Here is an 18,109-nt window from a genome sequence, read left to right as displayed (position 1 = left end):
TAAGTGTGTCCTGACGTTTAATCTAGGCCACAATTTGGGAAGCCAGGAAAATTGATGTCTTTCCAAGAGCTTTTCCACGTTGAGGTATTTTTGTCGTTAGTGTAAGGGTACAAAGAACAGATTTGCGAAACACTCATCATAGATTCGGAGCACGGATGAATGTAGGCAGGATCGTTCGGCGAACGTAGTTTGAATCTTCTTTCATTATTTTGTGTTCGATCAAGTTCACACCTGGGCTGCCACCATGTCCGTACGTTTAACGAAAAGTTGTTCCATTTGATTTATCGCTGGTTGTTTAACAGCTCGTTCATGAAAAATGTAAATTGTTCAAGGATTCACAGGTAATAAAGCAATCAGGATTATGTGTCCCCATCGATGCGATGCTAGAAGAAGGCAGCATTATTTGTGGTTCTCGAGAAGTGTAAGATGTTTGGTAAGCAGTTGAAATTTAGTAATTTCTAAAACTGCACCAAATTTTCATCCAAGAGAAGATGGTTAGATGGAAGGACGAGGTACGGAACTTGAGCTTTGTGTTAACACTGACTGTTATTATTGTCATGTGTTACAGGGGCCACGTTAGTCGTGTTGAGAACCTCAGCTTTCTGATCGATCAGTACAACACTACAATAATTGTGTTTACAATAGTACCACTAGTAGCTAAACATTATTTTCGGTGTAATTGCTCCCACTGTGCTACCGTTACGGTCCCTTGGCTCATCACATTCATATCTCAAGCGCATTAGCTGAACATCTAAAGCTTTAAAATCATCACTCTCACAATTTCAACTAAGCACGAATGGTTTCAAGCATAGCGTAGCGCAGGAGAGATAACACCTCAGGAACTGCCCAATGAAGGAAGCTTTGCATTTCAGTCAGACATCATAGACGGCGTAATAGTGCATGCACTTCAATACCAGCACCAGTGTTCTTTGCACAGAGCTTCAGCTAACTTGCACAGGTATTCCTCATGAAGCTGACGCTGTCATTCTGTACGGTAAATGTGATTCTTCAGGGGAAGTGAAGATGGCGTGTTGGATGTCTACCGAAGTGATCACCTTTCTATGACTTTTGCCTGCAGAATCAAAAAGTGGGGTGGCAGATGGCCAAAGATTGTTATATTCACAAACCGAGATCCGGTGTGCAAAATGATGAACAACTCATTAATAACAGTTTATTGAAAGTGTACGCGTGTGTGTCCATGGATGTCTTGTCTGAACCTCGACGTCGACATCGTTCACTATGTGTAAGGCATTATTATTACATTGGATAGCATACTTAGACCTAACCGTACTATTTTAATTGGTGTAGCAATCATTCCTATGCAGTAGACTGTATTTTGCGTAATGTAAGGAGGGCAATGATTGTATGCGGGTAGCAGGTGAAAGTGAATTAAACTTACAACCAGCGTATCAGTTGCCACTGCCTCACCTTTGACGTGGAAGAAAACGTCCTTCTGTATCTCGTGCGGCTTTATATCCGTGGCTGCGAGAATGATGTCGTACATGCGAATCTTCCGGATGCCTTCGATTTCTTTCGTCGAGAACATCCTGTACAAAAAAAGTAGAGGCAGGCAGCCATTACACCATAAGAGAGCAGAGAAAATGCCAAGTTTTAAGTTCTAAGTGCAGATGAAAATATATTGCTTAGAAATTAATAGCCAATGCGAAGTGTCACATATTTGACTAGGCAGGCCAACGTGGATGGCGGGAGTCTAGCCTAGACACCTTTGGTGCAGAGAGTGACAAATACCGATCGCTTTGTGTGTTTATCTTACGGAAGCTTCAATTTGCGTGGGTTGCTTGACAGAAAAGTGTGTTTTGTGTTGCAGCAAGACCATCGCTCTCAACGTTTGCAGCACGCTATACGCGGGCATTAGCATGTTCTGCAGAATTATTACAGAAAAACTCGGCTTCGCAATTCCGTCGAAAAACAGATCTGTTCATATTGTTAAGGAGAAAGCTCGTTGTCGTGCAAGCATGCAGCGTATAAGCAAGCTCATCAGAATTGTTTCACTTAGTGTCATGCGGCTGGGGATGAATTGCAGTAAAGCTTCAAAAAAGCACACGCAAAGGCTGATTTAATTTCATTGCGATAGCAATTATATGGGCACTCCAGGCGGATTACTGCCATCGATGTCGCCATCGCCATGAGGTTCCGTATGAGTGAAGGCGTGTGAGGGTCGGCCGGTGAACGCGGCCCTGGATCCGTGCCCTCTCCGGTGGTGCGGGAAGCAGAGGGGTGAGGCGAGGGAGGAGGAGCGTTCTCCTCTGGTGGCTACTACGGTGCCTCGATGTGCTCCTCACCCGCCGCTCCTTACAGAGTGGACACAACCGCGGCGTCTACTATAGCGTTGCCCAAGCGAATCACGGACGCTGTTGTAGATGCCTTTGGCGGACGCCGTAGGAATGCGTTGACGGCGCTCTTGTGTCTTGAAAGCCATCTGGACGTGGCTAATGTACGCGCCCGCACGGGCATCATCTTCGAAGCTATGTGCGATGTTTGCAGACTGTGCGTAGTGCCGGAACTTCGTATACGCTACGCTTTCCGCGTTTCGTACACGTTGATTGGTGGTCAATTGGCTCGCGGACGCTACCGTGATTTTTAACTGCACCGTTTTTACAGACCGTTTCCGCTGTCATCGAGCGATGTGTGTTCATGTTTACGTGTATGCACGTGAGACCATGCTGGTCATTTTCATTTTAGTTAAAACACGTTGACGGGCTAATTGATTTCAATCTATGATAGAATGTGTAAGCGCGACTGAATGAGGACGTAGAAAGAAGCAGACACACAAAAACAGCGCTGTCGCCATGTGTCTGTTCCTTTCTATGTCCTCGATGAGTCACGCTTACGCATTCTATAATTGTTAATTTAGTCAGTGGGCGAATGTTTGCAAGTTTAAACGGCCGATAAATGTACTATCCTTGCTTCGTACAGCTATCTATTTGTTTGCTATCGCAATCTGTATTTCGTCTTTCCGGTGGAACTGCAAATTTTCTTCTAACCTTGCCTTTCGCCATTAAGAACCACAAGAGACATCTTGCATATTGCAGCAGAGTGTTCCGATGTATACAAAAGCGATGATGTAATCTTTTTCTTTTTTTCAATAAAGACTTCGTTGGTGCCTGACGTCCTTGGGAGGGCGCATATACAGTTCCTATTGCTAAAGTTGTTTGGCTCTTTCGTGACAGCGAGAAAATACTCGTTTTTAGAGGTATCGGAAAAAAGATTCTTTGCCAGTACTAATAATCTTTCAGCACACATTGCAGCATAGCATATCGTACATGATGAACTGCCCTTTCCAAAACGAAACGTTGCAAAACATAATCAAAAATTATCCGGCAAGAAAAATTCTAGAATGCTCCATTTCTGCTTCCAGTTGATAAAAAACTACAATAAAGAGCATGATATCTACAAAAAAAGTTATATCGAAGGAAATTGAGAACATACATCTCAAAGATATATAACCCAGGAATAGTGTCTGAAAAAGAAAAATGTCCTGTACAACTACATTCTTCACATATAAACAAGAAATTCAGACCAGAAACTGCTTCATCGCTCGTGCCATGCTGCGAAGCAGTACGCGGATTTGGTGAAGGATCGGACCTTAATAGAGAGAGTATAAGAATGGGGTCGAAGATTAATGTGCAGAAGGCAAAGATTATGATCAATAGCCCGGCAAGGGAACAAGAGTTCAGGATTGCCAGTGAGTCTCCAAGTCTGCGGAGGAGTACGTTTGACAGGGGACCCTGATCGTCAGAAGGAAATTTACAGAACAATAGCAATGGACGGCAGCGCATTGGGCAGACGCTGTGAGATCCTGACTGGAAGCTTACCATTAGCATTGAAAAGGAATGTGAGCAATCAGTGCATTTTACCGGTGCGGACATATGGGGCAGAGATTTCAAGACTGCGAAAGAAGCTTGAGAACAAGTTAACGACCGCGCAAACAGCGATGGAACGAAGAATGCTAGACATAACGTTAAGAGACGGGAAGAGAGTGGTTTGGATGAAGTGCAAATAGGTATAGCAGATATTCTAATTGACATTGAGAGGAAAAAAATTGAGCTGAGCAGGTAATGTAACACGCAGGTTAGAAACCATTCCGCCATTAGAGTTACAGAATTGGTACCAAGAGAAGGGAAGCGCAGACGAGGACGGCAGAAGACAAGGTCATCATCATCATCGTCAGCCTGGTTACGCCCACTGCAGGGCAAAGGCCTCTCCCATACTTCTCCAACAACCCCGGTCATGTACCAATTGTGGCCATGCCGTCCCTGCAAACTTCTTAATCTCATCCGCCCACCTAACTTTCTGCCGCCCCCTGCTACGCTTACATGCCCTTGGGATCCAGTCCGTAAACCCTAATGACCATCGGTTATCTTCCCTCCTCATGCCCATGCAAATGTCCTGCCCATGCCCATTTCTTTTTCTTGATTTAAACTAAGATGTCATTAACTCGCGTTTCTTCCCTCACCCAATCTGCTCTTTTCTTATCCCTTAACGTTACACCTATCATTCTTCTTTCCATAGCTCGTTGCGTCGTCCTCAATTTGAGTAGAACCCTTTTCGTAAGCCTCCAGGTTTCTGCACCGTAGGTGAGTACTGGTAAGACACAGCTATTATATACTTTTCTCTTGAGGGATAATGGCAACCTGCTGTTCATGCTCTGAAAATGCCTGCCAAACGCACCCCAACCCATTCTTATTCTTCTGATTCTTTCCGTCTTATGATCCGGATCCGCCGTCATTACCTGCCCTAAGTAGATGCATTCCCTTATGACTTCCAGTGCCTCGCTGCCTATTGTAAACTGCTGCTCTCTTCCGAGACTGTTAAACATTACTTTAGTTTTCTGCAGATTAATTTTTAGACCCACCCTTCTGCTTTGCCTCTCCAGGTCAGGGAGCATGCATTGCAATTGGTCCCCTGAGTTACTAAGCAAGGCGATATCATCAGCGAATCGCAAGTTACTAAGGTATTCTCCATTAACTTTTATCCCCAATTATTCCCAATCCAGGTTTCTTAAAACCTCCTGAATACCTCCTGCAGCGGTGGCGTAGAGGTAGAACACCCGCCTCGTGTGCAAGAGGTCCGTGGTTTGAATCCCGGTGCCGGCAATTTTCCACCGGATTAAAAAAAATCCGCGTGTTGATAAAATTGCACAAACAGGCCTGGAGTGTGGCCTGATCCCGGTGACCAAAACCGGTAACGCACTCCCTCACCAGAGCAGGATTGGCCACCCTGGTGCAGTACTTGGTCACAACCTCCTATATGAACACAACAATCAAACCCCAGCCCCTCAGTCCCCAGCAGCTGCGAAGCAACTGACCACGGCGGCGGTCAGACCTGCGACGCAGCAGAGGGTGCTAAGAATCACTGGCTCCGGACAGGCCGCCATTGGAATATGAACCTGGCAACGTTTAACGCTAGAACGTTATCTAGTGAGGCGAGTCTAGCAGTGCTAGTGGAGGAATTAGAGGGCAGTAAATGGGATATAATAGGGCTTAGTGAAGTTAGGAGGCCAAAAGAAGCATATACAGTGCTAAAAAGCGGGCACGTCCTGTGCTACCGGGGTTTAGCGGAGAGAAGAGAACTAGGAGTCGGATTCCTGATTAATAAGAATATAGCTTGTAACATACAGGAATTCTATAGCATTAACGAGAGGGTGGCAGGTCTTGTTGTGAAACTTAATAAGAGGTACAAAATGAAGATTGTACAGGTCTACGCCCCTACCTCCAGTCATGATGACCAGGAAGTCGAAAGCTTCTATGAAGACGTGGAATCGGCGATGGGTAGAGTGAAAACTAAGTACACTATACAAATGGGCGACTTTAATGCCAAGGTAGGCAAGAAGCAGGCTGGGGACAAGGCAGTGGGGGAATATGGCATAGCCACTAGGAATAGCAGGGGATTGTTATTAGTAGAGTTTGCGGAACAAAAATAATATGAGGATAATGAATACCTTCTTCCGCAACCGGGATAGCCGAAAGTGGACGTGGAGGAGCCCGAACGGCGAGACTAGAAATGAAATAGACTTCATACTCTGCGCTAACCCTGGCGTCGTACAAAATGTGGACGTGCTCGGCAAGGTGCGCTGCAGTGACCACAGGATGGTAAGAACTCGAATTAGCCTAGACCTGAGGAAGGAAAGGAAGAAACTGGTACATAGGAAGCCGATTAATGAGCTAGCGGTAAGAGGGAAAATAGAGGAATTCCAGATCAAGCTACAGAACAGGTATTCGGCTTTAATTCCGGAAGAGGACCTTAGTGTTGAAGCAATGAACGACAATCTTGTGGGCATCATTAAGGAGTGTGCAATGCTTCTCGGTGACGTCAACATAGACACCATATCAGATAGTCCATGCGCAAGAGACTTTCATGACATACTAAATTCCTATGGCTGTTCTAATCTGATATGACTGCCAACCAGGGTCACAGTAGATACTGCCACGTGTCTTGAAGTGTGTGTTACCAACATAGATGATGCAAATGTTACGGCTGGTGTTCTCAGATATGACATCAGCGATCATTTGCCAGTGTTCTGCTTGGGCTTTCCTTCCGAGAAAAATAATGTTTTTCCTCAAGAAAAAATTTTGTATCGAGCAATAACTAATGAAACGTTGATGACGTTTCATAACTATATAGCAGAAGAGAACTGGCATGATGTGTTCAAGCAACGTAACGCCACACGGGCTTACCAGGTCTTTTTGATGAAATTTCAACATTGCTACGATTTGGCCTTTCCACTCCGAGAAAGTACTTAGAAAAGTAAACGGATTAGAAAACCATGGGTTACTAGGGAGCTGCACAGAAAAATAAAAGAGAAAAACCGAAAATTTCAGCAGTTTCTTAAAACCCGAGATCCATGTGTACTGAATGAATTCAAACAACTGAGAAACAAATTGAACTCGGATCTAAAATACGCAAAGTCCAATTATTTCCAAACTAAATTCCAGGATGTTCAAAATGACGGCAAAAAGACATGGGAGCTACTAAACAACATATTAACAAGAAATCAAGCTCACTGTGGTGTGAAGGAAATCTGCATTGACAATGTGCTTCTAACTGGGAACAATTTAGTAGAAGCTATGAATCAACATTTCGTTAAAGTAGGTGTTTATTCAGGACGGCATGGCACTTCCAGTGACTGCGTACATATAAATAGCTTGATGGAGTCAATCATGCTTGCCTCTACAACGTCTTATGAAATTGAAACAATAATAGGAAATACAAAAAACCAAGTCGCTTGTGGAGACGACGGGATAAAAGTTTTGCCTATTACGCATGGGGTAAGCTTGATAAGCCCCATATTATCGCATATAATAAATCAGATGCTTCTTAGCGGAGATTTTCCAGACTATTTGAAGATCGCAAAAGTTACACCTGTCTACAAAGGCGGTGGTGAGACCAACATTAATAATTATAGGCCCATTTCAGTTATCACAGTGTTTTCAAAGGTATTTGAATACGTCATCAATCACAGGCTAAGCGGTTTCTTTAATAAACACCGAGTAATAGCAGAAGCTCAGTACCGCTTTCAAGCAAACAAATCAGCAGAGATTGCTCTCGTTGACATAAAAGATAAGAATTGAAAATATAGAAAGAATATTGCTCACTCTTGGCTTATTTATAGATTTCAGCAAAGCCTTCGACACTGTTCAACATAACATATTGTTAAGAAAATTAGAAAAATATGGTATTAGAGGAGTAGCAATAAAACTAATCCGGAGTTATCTAGAGAAACGTTATCAATATGGGCGTGTTAACAATTGGTCCTCCAGCAGACTCGAAGTACAACAGGGCGTTTCCCAGGGCTCTATTCTGGGACCCCTACTTTTTCTTATTTATATAAATGATATTATAGCAATACATGGATCCCCGCAATTAATAATGTATGCAGACGATACCAATGTTTTTTTCACCGGAGAAACCATGCAATCTTTAGAGACGTCTGTTAATGACTACTTATTACAGTTATCTGCATGGCTTCAAAGAAATCGCTTGAGTCTAAATATAAATAAAACAAAGTACGTCATTTTTAAGCCGATCAATAAACATGACTGCTACCCGGTTAACATTAGATTTGAAGGACGCCTGCTGGAACAGGTTACTGAACAAAAGTTTTTAGGTGTCTGGTTTAACCACAATCTCTCATGGAATACTCACGTTATTCACCTAAAATCAAGCCTTTCTCGCACCATTGGGTGCATTTACAAAGTACAACATCTAATACCGAAACGTTTAAAGCAGGCACTATACTATTCACTGGTTTACTCTAGAATGAGCTATGGAATCTTGACTTGGGAAACAACAACGGCTACTAACTACTACAAACTGAATGTATTACAAAAGCAAATGTTGCGCATACTGGAAAATTTTAAAGGCAACAAGCAGTTATTGAGAACACAGCCATTATTTGCCAAATATAACATGTTGAAGGCTGACAAAGTGTACTACTTTAAGCTATTGCAATGGATCAATAAATACAAGTTACATATTTCCGCAGTGCCCAGCGCAAATTCATACAGTACCCGAAACCCAAAACGAAAAATGCCGCAAGTTAGAACCAACTACGGAAGGCAAGCATTATCTTTTCAAATAACCAATGCTCTAAACAGAAGAGATATGCAAGTCGTTTTAATAAAAATGTACATACATTTAAGAAATACTGTAGGAAGTTTCTTGTGAACAGTGACATTATGTTTTCATTATTGTAAATTACCTCACAAAGTGCGCTTTGTTCTCCCTTCCCATGCTTCTCTCAACTAGTGCAATTTTTATACACGGCTGTGAAATTGTGCTTGGTTATTGTGTCTTGGTTTTGCGATGAGTGCCATGGCTATGAATGATGTTGTTGAATGTGCCGACTGATAACTAAATTGCTGTGTTCTATATTTACGTTGCAGCCATTATGTTGAGCATGTAATTACTTTGTACCAATTATTTGCTGACTTCATATTCGAGCAGTGACTAGTCTCCCTTTTTAATATTGCCCACTGACTGAACCTATGTCTCTCTGACTGAACTTTGTTGATGTATTTTGTCTGTGTATATTGTGCAAGGGGGCCGGGGCCCTTGTCAGGCGCTCTGTCGCCTTTAGCCTCCGCCCCCTCTTAGACTGTGTCTGAGGAAATAATAAAGAAAGAAAGAAAGAAAGAATGAAAGAAAGAAAGTCGGTGGTAACTCCGTTAGGCAGGATACCAGCAAACTATCGCAGGAGACGAAACATCTGATCAAGAAACGCCAATGTATGAAAGCCTCTAACCCTACAGCTAGAATAGAACTGGCAGAACTTTCGAAGTTAATCAACAAGCGTAAGACAGTTGACATAAGGAAGTATAATATGGATAGAATTGAACATGCTCTCAGGAACGGAGGAAGCCTAAAAACAGTGAACAAGAAACTAGGAATTGGCAAGAATCAGATGTATGCGTTAAGAGACAAAGCCAGCAATATCATTACTAATATGGATGGGATAGTTCAAGTGGCTGAGGAGTTCTATAGAGATTTATACAGTACCAGTGGCACCCACGACGATAATGGAAGAGCAAATAATCTAGAGGAATTCGAAATCCCAAAGGTAACGCCGGAAGAAGTAAAGAAAGCCTTGGGAGATATGCAAAGGGGGAGGGCAGCTGGGGAGGATCAGGTGATCAGGTGATCAGGTGATCAGATTTGTTGAAAGATGGTGCACAGATTGTTCTCGAAACACTGGCCACCCTGTATACGCAACGCCTCATGGCCTCGAGCGTACCGGAATCTTGGAAGAACGCTAACATAATCCTAATCCATAAGAAAGGGGACGCCGAAAACTTGAAAAATTATAGACCGATCAGCTTACTGTCCGTTGCCTACAAACTATTTACTAAGGTAATCGCAAATAGAATCAGGAACAACTAAGACTTCTGTCAAGCAAAGGACCAGTCAGGATTCCGTAAAGGCTACTCAACAATAGATCATATTCACACTATCAATCAGGTGATAGAGAAATGTGCGGAATATAACCAACCCTTATATATAGCTTTCATTGATTACGAGAAAGCGTTTGATTCTGTCGAAACCTCAGCAGTCATGGAGGCATTACGCAATCAGGGTGTAGACGAGCCGTATGTAAAAATACTGAACGATATCTATAGCGGCTCCACAGCCACCGTAGTCCTCCATAAAGCAAGCAACAAAATCCCAATAAAGAAAGGCGTCAGGCAGGGAGATACGATCTCTCAAATGCTATTGACAGCGTGTGTACAGGAGGTATTAAAAAAAAGACAAGGTGGGGTGATGAAATTGAGCAATTCGCAGGCGCTAGTTGGAATCAGTTGGCGCAGGCCAGGGGTAGTTGGACATCGCAGGGAGAGGCCTTCGTCCTGCAGTGGACATAAAATGGGGTGGTGCTGATGATGATTGATTGATTACTTGGAAGGACAAACCAACAGCGTTCCGAGGCTATTTGCAAAGGGGCTGGCGTCGTACTGCTTGCGACGCAACGCCCTCTACAAGAACCTCTCACCTAGCGGTAGCGGCTACGTACTCGTTCTTTCCTCACCGCTTCGACATGGAATCTCACACTCCTGCCACAACGAACCGACCACTGGGCACTTAGGCTACACTCGCACATTGGCATGGATTCGGCAGAATTGCTATTCGCCGAGACATAATGTGGTCGCTAAACATTACTTTCAGACATGTCTGGATTGCCAGCGTCGCAAACTGCCATCCGTCGAGCCAGCCGGCCTACTTCACCCTCTTCGAGTACCGGCCACACCATTTGCACAAGCAGCCATGTATTTTCTGGCCCCTTCCCGACCTTTACTACCGGCATTTTCTGGGCCCCTTCCCAACGTCTACTACCAGCGATTGGTTGATTATCGTCGCCACGGATGATCTTACTAGATATGCCGAGACAGGTGCTCTGCAAAGGGCAGTAGCTGATGAAGCCGCACGATTTTTTCTTGAATCCATCGTTTTAAGGCATGACGCTCCCGCAGTGGTCGTCACAAACAGATATACTGCGTTTATGGCCAAGTTTTTGGATATCGTTCTACGTGTAAGCGGTACCGCCCCCCGGAAGACAACGACCTATCACCCCCAAACAAACGGACGGGCAAATCGACTCAATAGGACACTGGCTGATAGGATAAGCATGTACGTAGATGTAGAGTACATGAACTGGGACGGGCTTTTACCTTATGTCCCCTTCACGTACAAGACGGCTCGCCAAGAGACCGCTCGCGAGGCACCCTTCCGTCTCGGTTACGGCCGCGAGGTTACGTCAACATTAGACGCCATGCTCTATGAATTCAATGACGACGAGATAGGTGCTGAAGAGATCAAACAGCGGGCTGAGGCAGCTAGGCAGCTTTCGCGTCTGCCAATCCACGAACAACAAAACTGTGATGCCAGACACTACAATCTTCGGCGCAGGCCCATAAGATACAACATCGATGATGAAGTGTGGGTCTAGACGCGTATTCGTCAGCATGGGTTCTCTGAAATGCTCCTGTGCAGATGTTTCGAGCCCTACATAGTCATTCGGCGCATTAGTGACGTCAACAACAAAATTGTTCCAGACGACTCTCATTGTTCAAAGCGCCGGCGGCATTTTGCCGAGGCCGCTTACGTGCTTCGTATGAATCCGTACTATGAAGACTGACCAGACTGCGCCGTTTTTTATTGCTGTTTTCCAAGCCTCTATGATCGGTATGATGGTTTTTTTTCTTAACGGGGAGCAAATGATAACTAAATTGCCTCGGGTATGTGCCAGTGGGGAGGAGGTTAAGTAGCACGGGTCTTTAGGTTAAGCGTGGGAACGACGAAGACGTTTTTTTATGTCGACCGATAAGGTGTATTTATTAGTGCTGCTCCGCATTATAGTCTATCTCCCGTCGTTACAGTATCCAGTCGCAGTGTTAGACCTTCCCTGGACCGGCCCGACCTTATCCACCGGTAGCTCCACGGCATGACTCTGCTGTCAACAACTGGCAGCAGCGCAGTGCTGTCGACATGGGTTCCATGCAACATGGTTTCCACCGTGGTAAAAATTCGCAAAATACTATAAAGGATGAAGACTGTAATACCTACGAAGGAGACGATGCACTGCGGTACATCAGAGAGGTTATTAGGGTTAACTTCGGCACGATAGAAAGCATAGTTCCGACTCAAACAGATCTACCGACAATAGGGAAACCTGAGATATCAAAATTTATCACAGAAACTTGTTATTGGAAAAAACCAGAAGAAAATGTCCCTAATAACACTGCAGCTGGACCCAATGAAATCCCAATACAACTAATCAAAAAGCTACGTCCAAAGAGCAATGCACTACTGGCTACTGCCATAGAGCAAGTGACTACAACGACGAAAATTGTGCTTGAATGGCATGAAAGCAAGATGAACTCTCCAGAAAGGAACTCTTCGCACGCAGCCAAGCCAGGCGGTAAGGACACACCCTGTAGAGGTGATCGGCTTCACCGCAATGAAAACACAAAGGCCTCCGGTCTGCGGGGCGCTATACGTCGCTCCTGCGGGGTGGTCGTGTTTCAGTCATGAATGGCGTGCGGCGAGTCCTCAGGTCGCCAGTTGCTTGTTCAACAGCGCGCACACTATGAAAGTCCGGGACGTCGCGCGCATCGTGAAAAGTCGGAGAAAACGAACTTCGCGCAGCTTCCGCATACGACATGCGAGGCTGTGGCTGCCGCACCTCGTGCTGTTGTGTCTCGCTTCGCTCTGGGACTTCTACTGCCTGCCTGATTTCTTCCCAAACAACCTCAGCCAGAGGGAGTTGTGGTGCCGATACCGGAGCCACCTGAAGCCTTTGGAGATCTTTTTGAACAACAAGCCTAATGAGCTCCCGCAAGGCGTCGGTATTGTCCAAGGGTATAGAGAGGGTCACGCGATAGGGTCGACCCGTCGCAGTTGTACTGCCTTGTTCGTTGTTGCAGTGCCTTTTCTACTGATATGGCTTCCGCGAGAAACTCTGCAACAGTCTTTGATGGGTTGCGTATTAGGCCACCGAATAACTCTTTCTTGACACCGCGCATCAAGTTCCTGACCCCTTCTTCCAGCATGGATGGATCCGCGCGTCAGAAAAGTCGGCACATATCTTCGACAAACATTGCGACGCTTTCGTTCGGCCGCTGTACTCCTCGCCTGAGTTGCAGATTCAGCTCGTTCCTTGCGATCAAGGCTGGCGTATGTGCTGATTAGCTGCCGTCGGAATTCGTCCCATGTCGATAAGGCCGCCTCATGGTTCTCAAACCATGTCCGCGCATAGTCCTCGAGGGCAAAGTAGGCGTTGCGTAGCTTGCGCTCTTGAGCCCAGCCGTTGAATTCTGCGACCCGCTCAATGTGACCGAGCCAGTCCTCAACATCCGCGCAGGTGTCCCCAGGAAGGATGTGGGGATTCGCGGCTGGTTAAGCACAACGTCGGTCGGTGCCGTTGAGGAAGGAGACGGAACCGATGTACTCATTCTTCTGACTGTATTCGGTAGAGGCTCGTGCTCAGGTGGCAGTCCTTGAAGTCGGCGGCTTGTTCGTGCGCGAACAGAGTTCAGCTCGACCGGACTTCGTACTGGGCTTGTAGGCGGCATTCGATCTGGGAGGGGTAGCATGTACACCGCACCTCCACCAGAAAAATGTAACGTAGATTGAAGACGAATCCTTACAAAATGGATGTTTCTCTTTAATGGCGGGCCGGAAGAAGAGCGTGAAGCTTACGCACATCATCGTCTTTTGTGGCGCCGACCTTGTCGCGCACCGTCCTGCGGTGCGGGTGCCCCACATCTTTGTGTCAATATTGTGATTCGGCCATCGGCGAATTGCACTGTTCGAGTTTCGATCGACGGGATACGCCACCATATCGAGTTCGCATTGTTGGCTTCCTGTGCTCACATGCTTATATTAGGGTGGGACTCTCTCTCTCTTCCGCGTCTGCTTTCATCTCGTGCCGTCAACGCCTCGTTAACATGACAGAGACCGACAATTCCGACGACGTGTACAAACCAAGCCTTCGCTTATGAACTGCTGACGAGTATATGGTGCCAGCTGGCCACTAACAACTCCTTGTAGTATCCTCAGACATCAGCGATGGTGACGTTTTTGTTGTACCGTCAGCCCGTGTCCTATACAGAGGGATAGCTCTGGCACCCAGCCTTGTTCGCTTCACATAGGCACGGATACTTTGGCTGTACTGAACACAACCACTGAGCCAGTACTGCTTGCTAAAGGCGCTTTTGCCATGTGCGTCTTGGACACTGAGCCTGTCTCTGTGCTCACCTCGACTACTGCTGTTTCGCAACCAGCCACAGCTATAGATACGGTCCCTGATTCTGTTCTCCCTATTGTAATCAGCAACGATCTAACGCCACAGTAGACGGGGGAGTTACCGGTGTTGTTATCCAAGCATAAAGACATCTTCGACGTCCACTCTCCTCTTCTGGGACAGACTTCTGCGACGGCTCATCGCTTACACACAGATGGAACTTCCATCGGGCGCCGGCGGCCATATCGCATTTCTTCCGCGAACACCCGATCATCGACACCCACGTTGCCGACATGCTGAAACGAAGCATAATCCACCCTTCCTCAAGCCCTTGGCCGTCACCTGTCATTTTGGTGCGTAAGAAAGACGGCTCAGTGCGGTTTTCCGTAGACTACGTGTCGTAAACAATATAACCCGCAAAGATGTATATCCACTGCCCCGAGTCGGTGTTGCGTTAGATTCATTAAAGGGTGCGGAGTATTTCTTCAGCCCTTGATCTACGCTCCAAATACTGGCAGATCCCCATGCACGAAGCAGACAAGGAAAAAACTGCCTTTTCCACACCCGATGGGCTTTACGAATTTAATGTAATGCCATTCGGCCTGTGTAATGCTCCCGCCACATTTGAGCGGATGGTTGAAAGCGTACTATGGGCCCTGAAGTGGAAGACTTGTTATGCTACTTTGACGACATCATGTTTTCGTTGACCATCCATCAGCAGTTGCAGCGCCTCGACGAAGTCCTGACATGCCTCTCATCTGCTGGCCTTCAGCTGAATACAAAAAAGTGCCACTTCGCGAGCAAAACCGTTAAAATACTCGAACACCTTGTCAGCAAGGAGGGCCTTCGGCCTGACCCCTATAAGATCACCGCTGTCCTCCCATTCCCCAGGCCTCAGCGTGCCGAAGACATGCGTAGCTTCTTTCGCCTAGCTTCGTATTTCCGGCGCTTCATAAGTAACTTTGCCACCGTTGCGGTGCCGCTCCATTAACTCCTTCCTTCTAGAGCTCCCTATGTATGGCCGGACGAATGTCAAACTGCTTTTGACGCCATGAAGCGTGCCCTCATGTCTGAACCTGCGCTTCATCACTTCGACAACACCACACCCACTCTTCTACATACAGACTCCAGCGGCCACGGTATCGGCGCTGTTCTGCAACGTCAGCAAAATTCCGAAGAACGTGTGGTTGCAAACGCAAGTTGCACGCTAACAGCTGCAATTATACGATTACCGAGCAAGAGTGTCTCGCCGTTTGGTCCGTCCAAAAATTTCAGCCTTTTCTGCGCAGCAGCCACTTTACGGTCGTTTACGTTACACGTCTTGTGCTGATTGGCGGCGCTAAAGAATTTAACGGGACGTTTCAGCCGTTGGATACTTCGTTTACAAGAATATGACTGAGGGGTTACCTGCAAGTCTGGAAACACCAGGACGCCGATTCTCTCTCGTTGCCCTCTACCACCGTCTTCAAACGCTGCTTGCTTACCACCTTCCGTGAGGAAACCGCCGGACGCATAGCCTGCATTCCGTTCACTCACAGCTCTCGACCCGCTCCCGTTCAAACATTCTCATACGTTTGCACCTTGCGAACGTAGTAACTCCTCTTGCCACTCCGTTATAGAACGTATTCGCTGATCATTTCGCACACATACGCTCGGCTCCGTCGGCAGTTGAAGAACTGCAAGATCAGAAATTCCATGTTATACCGGTATACGCTTCATCCCGAACGACACCGTTGGGTTCAGTTCAGTTCAGTTTTATTTCCTGAAATCCTCCTTTGCTAGGGGTATTACATAAAGGGTGGGTACAGTTGATAATGCAACAAACACAGGTATACATAAAAGCTGTACAGGAAAGCGATATTATCGCAAGTGCATAAAAACAGAAAGAATAACGCGTGAAGAAAGAAGGTTACTTTTCATCAAACAAAGACATTTTCGAAAAACGATGTCGGGCAAGTGATTTTAGCAACATGGTGGGGAAGGGCGTTCCAGTCTTATGCCCTGCGGGAAAAAAAGTTCTTGTCGTTCTCCTATCACTTCGGGCCCAGATACTGGTGACCTTTCAGAACGATCCCACTTCCGGTCACTTTGGCTTCCATAAAAGCTATGAGCGAATTCGCAGCCGCTTCTCTTGACCTGGACTTGCAACCAGCGTAGCGAAATACGTGACTTCCTATTCGCTCTGTCAACACCGCAAACGAATACCTCACTTGCGGCTGGATTGCTGCAACCTGCCCCGTGTCCTGAAGCTCCTTTCGCAGTCGTTGTTATCGACCTCTATGGACGACTACCCTTATCCACTGGCGGTAAACAATGGATCGTCACCGCTGTAGGTGTCTTGACACGTTAAGGTGAAACAGCCGCACTATCTGCGGGATCCGCAGCGGAGGTTGCGGCCTATTTCTTGGAAGCCATCTTTTCATGGCACGGCGCCCAACGTCTCCTTCTGAGTTACCGCGGCAGGACCTTTCTGAGTAAACTTCTCGATTGTGTTCTCCGTGCATCCAATACCATCCATAAAACAACTTCCAGCTACCACCCTGAAACTAATGGTCCCACAGAGCGCTTTCATCGCACGCTGTCCGACATGATATCAATGAACATCAACCTTGACCACACCAAGTAGGATGTCATTCTACCATTCGTTAATTTCGCATGCAACACGGCCGTCCAACGCACTAAGGGGTTCTCGCCCTTTTTCCTTGTGTGTGGTCGTCAGCCGATCACTATCCTCGACGTTTCTTTCGTGTCCCCGTGCCCTCGTCGATGTCCATCTGTGAGCAGTTCGTTTCTCGCATAGCCCGGTGTCGCCAACGTGCCCACCTCAACACCGACGCTAGTAAACGAGACCGCAGAACTCGCCATGATGTATCCCGCCGTGTCGTTTCCTTCCGTCCTGGAGTCGAAGTGTTGCTATGGACCCGACTTCGCGCTCCTGGCTTATCCGAAAAATTGGAGTCCCATTTTATCGGGCCCTACATTTTCGGGAACAGACTTCGCCAGATAACTATCCTGTCACTCCAGTTCTTCCGCCTTTGGAAGGCCGCTCTCACGCCACCGAGATCGCTCATGTTTCGCCTTTAAAGTCTTTCATGCGGCGTTCGCCGCCGTAATCAGACGCCAAGTTGGCCGCTCCCACGCGCGGGGGAAATTGTATGAGCATTATATTACTCCTTCATCTTCTTCATCTGTATATATTCATCATCATGGCCAGCGTCATCGTCTTCAGCGCGCGACCTGCAAAATAAACCGTCGAGGCTTAACAGCTCTCTTGCAATATTTTATTTGGCAGTCCGCATGAACTTGTACATTTACCTTTGAATGTTGCGCTGCTGCATAGACTGAGCGAAATCATAACGCTCATGACACCAACTTGCTACAGATAAACAGCTTTGTTGCAGCAGCATCAATGTTTACAAAAAATAAAACGCACGTAAATAGCTTTTCAGAAGATATAGTGAAGCCTACCATGCATGATTGTTTATGTTCCAAAAGATGCTACGTACAGTTTCACCATAGATTTCTGGTGAACGCAAGCTCTCCGCCCCTGAATGAAGAAATACATCCGACCACGAAGAGCCGTCGTACGCTGATACGTTGCTGATACGTTCATCCACCTTTGTAGCTGAAGAGGTCACGCCACTTCGTTCACAAAATTCAAAAAGTGCAGCTTAATTTGAGCATGAACACGTAGCTTTCACAAGGGCGACTTCTGACGCAGCTGTTTGTCTTCTGGTCCGGAATGCCTGCCCTCTCTCTTGCAGCTACCCTATCGAGAAGTCAAGATATAAACATCTGAAGCTATTTTAGGTTGAATTTGCGTCAAACAGATTAAGAGAGAGAGAGAGAGAA

The 18,109-nt window shown here is 46.3% G+C and overlaps 1 protein-coding gene across 3 annotated transcripts in view; it reads right to left on the bottom strand.

The window, feature by feature from the left end:
• The window catches only part of Duox (dual oxidase), a 448,965-nt gene that overhangs the window by 193,128 nt on the left and 237,728 nt on the right, over positions 1–18,109 (bottom strand). For all 3 annotated transcript variants that reach the window (XM_065437132.1, XM_065437133.1, XM_065437135.1), the window contains one exon: positions 1,429–1,547. In XM_065437132.1, coding sequence (XP_065293204.1) covers positions 1,429–1,547 — 119 coding nt within the window. The remainder of the gene's footprint in view (positions 1–1,428; positions 1,548–18,109) is intronic.

Source organism: Dermacentor albipictus, chromosome 1, assembly GCF_038994185.2.
Source record: "Dermacentor albipictus isolate Rhodes 1998 colony chromosome 1, USDA_Dalb.pri_finalv2, whole genome shotgun sequence".
Taxonomy (NCBI): domain Eukaryota; kingdom Metazoa; phylum Arthropoda; class Arachnida; order Ixodida; family Ixodidae; genus Dermacentor; species Dermacentor albipictus.
This window is presented reverse-complemented; position numbering and strand designations above follow the sequence as displayed.